At 55.9% G+C, this 5,439-nt stretch overlaps 1 protein-coding gene across 1 annotated transcript; it reads right to left on the bottom strand.

Annotated features, from left to right (window-relative positions):
• Window positions 1-4,235: 4,235 nt before the first annotated feature.
• LOC134434397 (olfactory receptor 14C36-like) lies at window positions 4,236-5,168 on the bottom strand. Its single transcript, XM_063183060.1, has one exon. It carries the CDS (start codon window positions 5,166-5,168, stop codon window positions 4,236-4,238), a length of 933 nt encoding a protein of 310 aa, XP_063039130.1.
• Window positions 5,169-5,439: the final 271 nt, after the last annotated feature.

Below are 5,439 nucleotides of genomic sequence, written 5' to 3'. Positions count from 1 at the left end.
TACACTGGGGGCAACTGGGCATGACTGGGATCATGCTGGCAGGGACTGGGATCACATGGGGAGTGACTGGGACTATAGAAGGGACAACAGAGTTCAACTGGGATCACACTGGGAGGAACAGGGAGCAACTGGAACCATGCTGGGGGCAACTGGGATCATACTGGATCATACTTGGAGCAACTGGGACTGCACTGAGGGTGACTGGGAGTGGCTGTGAGCAACTGGCATCAGGCTGGAAGCAACTGAGGACAACTGGGACTAATTGGGAACCTGCTGGGAGTAATTGGAATATGCTGGGAGTAATTGAAACCACAGTGGGGGTAAATGGGAGCAACTGGAACCCCCTAGATGATAATGGGAGCAGCTGTGCCCATGCTGGAGTCATACTGACAGGCATCATACTGGGAGTGACTGGAAAAGTATTAGGAGTATCTGAGAGTGACTGGGATCCTACTGGAACCAGACTGGGAGTGACTGGAAAGGTGCTGGCTCTGACTGGAACTATGCTGGAGGTGACTGGGAGCAACTGGGCCCACACAGGGAGTGACAGGGAGTCACTCTGAGCATGACTGGAATCATACTGGGAGGATCTGGGAGTGACTGGGATCATACCGGGGGTGGTTGTAACCATACTGGTGTGGACTGGGTGACTCTGGGATCATCCTGGGGGCTACTGGGATTACAGCAGATGAGAATGGATCCTGACTGGGGGTTACTGGGAGCTACTGGGCCCATGCTGGGAGGAAAATGTGGACAGAGTGGGAGCAGCTGGGATCAACTGGAAGATACTGAAAGCATGCTGAGGGGACTGAGACTATAACTGGGATTATATTGGGAGCAACTAAGGCGTTACTTCAGGCAACTGCCAGAAATTGAAATCATGCTGGAGGCAACTGGGAGGAACTGGGAAAGACTGGGATCATTCTGAGCTAACCAGAACATTACTGGGCACACTGGGATATACTGGGAGTGTCTGTGACCATACTGGGGGCACTGGAACCACACTGCAAACAGCTGGGACCATGCCGGCAGCAACTGGGAGTGAGTGGGACCATGCTGAGAGGGACTGGGACTATTCGAGGGACAACTGGGATCATACTGGGAGGAACTGGGAACAACTGGGACTATTCTGGCAGCAGCTGGGGTCATACTGGGATCACAGTGGGAGCAGCTGGGTCCATGCTGGCTGAGACTGGGATCACACTGTGGGTGACTGGAATCATACTGGGATTGACTGGGAGTTGCTGTGGGCAACTGGAATCATGCTGAAAGCAACTGGGAGGAAGTGGGAGTGACTGGGAGAATGCTGGGGGCAACTGGGATATACTGGGAGACACTGGGAGTCATAAGGATCATACTGGACGCTACTGGGGTCCTGCTGGCATTGATAGGGAGCAACTGGGATCCCACTGGGGGCCACTGGCATCATACTGGGAGTGACTGGGATCCTACTGGGACTATAGTGGGTGTCAATAGACCCTGACTGGGGTTACTGGGAGCTACCAGGCCCATGTTGGCAGCTGCCTGCGCACACACTGGGAGGAACTGGGAGAAACTGGGAATGACAGGATGCATGCTGGTGACAACTGGGGTGTCCTGGCAGTGACTGGGATAAAACTGGGGGCAGCTGAACCACACTCAGGTAACTGGGAGTGCCTGGCAATGAGTACGAGTATGTTCAGGGCAACTGGGATATGCTGGGAGTGCCTGAGACCATGCAGGTGGTGACTGGAACCACACTGGGAGCCACTGGGAATGTGCTGGGGGAACTGGGACCATGCTGGGGGCAACTGGGGGCAAGTGTGAGTGACTGGGGCCCTGGTGGGAGAGACTAGGATCATACTGGGAGATACTGGGACTATACTAGGGGACACTGGGAGAACTGGGAATACACTGGATGAAAGTGGGAGCAACTAGGAGCAACTGGGGTCATGTTGGGGACAAATTGCATCATAATTGGGAATGACTGTGAGTGCCTGGGTTCATACTGGGAAGAGGAGGGATCCTGCCAGGAGTGAGGGGAAGTGACCAGGAACATCCTGGGAGTGACAAGGAAACTGGAAGGACACAGGAGCAGCAACTGGACTCATGCTGGGAGCAGGGCTCCAGGACAGAATAAAGGCAGGTGCCAAACCCAAAAAGGTGAGGTTTAAGAACTCCAAGTGCCAGGTCCTGCACTTTGGCCACAGCAACCCCTGCAGCACTACAGGCTGGGGACAGAGTGGCTGGAGAGCAGCCAGGCAGAAAGGGACCTGCAGGGAGTGATGGACAGCAGGCTGGACATGAGCCAGCAGTGTGCCCAGGTGGCCAAGAAGGCCAATGGCTCCTGGCCTGCATCAGCAATGGTGTGGCCAGCAGGAGCAGGGCAGGGATTGTTCCCCTGTGCTCAGGACTGGTTGGGCAGCACCTCGAGTGGTGTGTCCAGTTCTGTGCCCACCAATTTAGGAAGGACATGGAGGGGCTGGAACATGTCCAGAGAAGGACAACAAGGCTGGTGAGGGGTCTGGAACACAAGTCCTGTGAGAAGTGGCTAAGGGAGCTGGGGTTCTTTATCCTGGACAAAGGGAGGCTCAGAAGACACAAGGCGGTGTCAGGGCAGAGGTTAGACTTGATGATCTCCAAAGTCTTTTCCAGCCTTGCTGATTCTGGGATTCTCTGAAAGCACCCTTGCAGCAGTTGCAGGAGGAGCCCTGGGCCTCCTCTTCAGCAGCTCCAGCAGCCCAGGTCCCTCAGCTTCTCCTGCCAGCCCCAAAGCCCATCCTGTCAGTCCTGCAGAGCCTCTGCAGCTCCTCCTCACTGCCCAGAACAGGGAGCCCCAGAGCCAGACACAGCAGCCCAGATGTGCCCCCCTGGCCTGGGGTGCCGCTGGCAAGGGAGCAGCACCAGGCACTGCAGGAGCCTGCAGACAATTCCTGCAGCACTTGTAGGATGATCCTGCTGCCCAAGGGACGTTCCCATGGCACCAAGTCAGGAACTGCAATGGGGAGTGGGGCCAGAGAGGAAAGGGCAAACAGGGATGGGCAGTTTCAGGGCAGGGAATAGGGGTGAGCAATGGGAAGAAATGTGTACCAGTGAAGAGTAAAAAAATGAAAGGTGAAGCCAAGGAAATGCTCAGGGCAGTTTAGGGGTGGCTGCCAGGCAGCCCCGGCTCTGAGCAACAGCGTCTGCAGTGGGACAGGAAACTCCCAGCTGATGGGAACAAACTTTCTGGCTGAGTGCAGAGGCCAGGACAAAGCTGAGTGGTTTCCCTGGTGTCCCCCAGCCCTTGCTGGCCCCAGGGGCTGATGACATTTGTGCTCCCTCAGGTTCATGTCCCCACACCAACAGCATGGGGGTGCTCCCCCTGCTCTGTGCAATGCAAACAGGGGCTGCTGAGCCAGTGCTGCCGTGTCTGTGCCTGCAAGGATGGGGCACCTGTGTGAGCCGGGGGAGAGGCCAGGGCTGCAGAGGGGGGATGTTGTTGGCAGCTCCATGAGGACGCTCTGGGACGCTGCCCTGGGCTGTGCAGTGCACTGGAGATGGATCAGCCCCTGCTCTACTGCTCCTTCCCGTCTGCCCCAGGGCCCTTGCAGAGCCCCAGCCATGCTGTTTGCCCCCAGCCTCCCCACGGCCAGCCTGGGGCTGCTCACGGGGCTTTTCTGTGCTGAGCATTGGCCTGGCCGTGTTCTTGAGAGAGCCTGAGCAAGGAGCCTGGAGCCCCCAGGGCCTGGCCTGAGGCATCAGCGCTGCCCCAGCAGTGCCCATGGCCTGTCCCTACTGCAGCCCCGGCACTGCCACCCCCAGGGCTGTGCCCGGCCCCGAGAGCACTCAGGCCCTGCAGCAACACCAGGGCCACCAGGGCAGCGGGGCAGGGCCAGGGCAGCAGCACTGGCAACACCAAGTGCTGCTGCTGCTGCTGGGCACAGCTGCTGGGCCAGCCCTGATCTGCCCCCAGCTCTGCACACAGACATTGCTGCTGCAGCCCCAGAGAAGGAACAAAAGGCATCCCTGCAGAAAACTTGGCTGGGAGATCGTTTAGTTCCTTTAAAGCCACCAAGAACACAGCCCCTCGTTCACACAGTCTGTGAGCTCAGGGAAGGTGGAGAGAAACAAAATGAGAAAAGGCCCAAACACTGATATTTATTATGGACAATATAAGAAACCTTAAAAAAGGGGGAAAAAACCCACAACCAAACCAACAAGAAATATTCAAAATTACTTTTATTACAAGTGATTTGCAAACACTGGCCTGCAGTTTAATGTTTCTGAAAGCATCTAGTCATCAGTCTCCACACTGCAGCCTTGAGCTCCTGGTTCCTCAGGCTGTAGATGAGGGGGTTCAGGGCTGGAGGCACCACCGAGTACAGAACTGACAGGGCCAGATCCAGGGATGGGGAGGACATGGAGGGGGGCTTCAAGTGAGCAAAGATTAGAGTGCTGAGGAACAGGGAGAGCACAGCCAGGTGAGGGAGGCAGGTGGAAAAGGCTTTGTGCCGTCCCTGCTCAGAGGAGATCCTCAGCACGGCCCTGAAGATCTGCACATAGGAGAAAACAATGAACACAAAACAGCAAAGTCCTAAAGATACACTAACAGCAATGAGCCCCAGTTGTTTAAAGTTGGAGTGTGAGCAGGAGAGCTTGAGGATCTGTGGGATTTCGCAGAAGAACTGGCCCACGACATTGCCATGGCACAGGGGCAGGGAAAATGTATTGGCCGTGTGCATGAGAGTATTGAGAAAGGCACTGGCCCAGGCAGCTGCTGCCATGTGGGCACAAGCTCTGCTGCCCAGGAGGATCCCGTAGTGCAGGGGTTTGCAGATGGACACGTAGCGGTCGTAGCACATGATGGTCAGGAGGAAAAGCTCTGCTGAGATGAAGAACATAAAGAAAAAGAGCTGAGCAGCACATCCTGAGTAGGTGATGTCCCTGGTGTCCCAGAGGGAATTGTGCATGGCTTTGGGGACAGTGGTGCAGATGGAGCCCAGGTCACTGAGGGCCAGGTTGAGCAGGAAGAAGAACATGGGCATGTGCAGGTGGTGGCCGCAGGCTACGGCGCTGATGATGAGGCCGTTGCCCAGGAGGGCAGCCAGGGAGATGCCCAGCAAGAGGCAGAAGTGCAGGAGCTGCAGCTGCCGCGTGTCTGCCAATGCCAGCAGGAGGAAGTGCCTGATGGAGCTGCTGTTGGACATTTGCTGTGGCTGCACATGGGGACCTGTTCATGGATAAAGGACAGTGAAGATTTATAAGAGATACCTGTAAGCAAAATCAAAGCCATTTCCCATACACCCTCCTTTGTAACACACACGTACATGCTTCTCTGTTTCAGAGTTCTGAGGTTTTCTTTTGAAGCTGCCCCCATGTCTCTCCTGCTATTCTAGGATATCAGAAACCCTTAGCATGCCCTTGGTATAACAGAGTGAGTTCCCTGAGGCACGTGAATGAGTGGAGACTGTCGGGAGA

This window comes from Melospiza melodia, unplaced genomic scaffold (genome assembly GCF_035770615.1).
Source record: "Melospiza melodia melodia isolate bMelMel2 unplaced genomic scaffold, bMelMel2.pri scaffold_35, whole genome shotgun sequence".
Taxonomy (NCBI): domain Eukaryota; kingdom Metazoa; phylum Chordata; class Aves; order Passeriformes; family Passerellidae; genus Melospiza; species Melospiza melodia.
The sequence above is the reverse complement of the archived record's forward strand: the minus strand, read 5'-3'. Positions and strand labels throughout refer to the sequence as shown.

Coding starts and splice junctions, on each gene's coding strand:
- LOC134434397 (XM_063183060.1), bottom strand. CDS start 5,168: ATGTCCAACAGCAGCTCCATCAGGCACTTCCTCCTGCTGGCATTGGCA.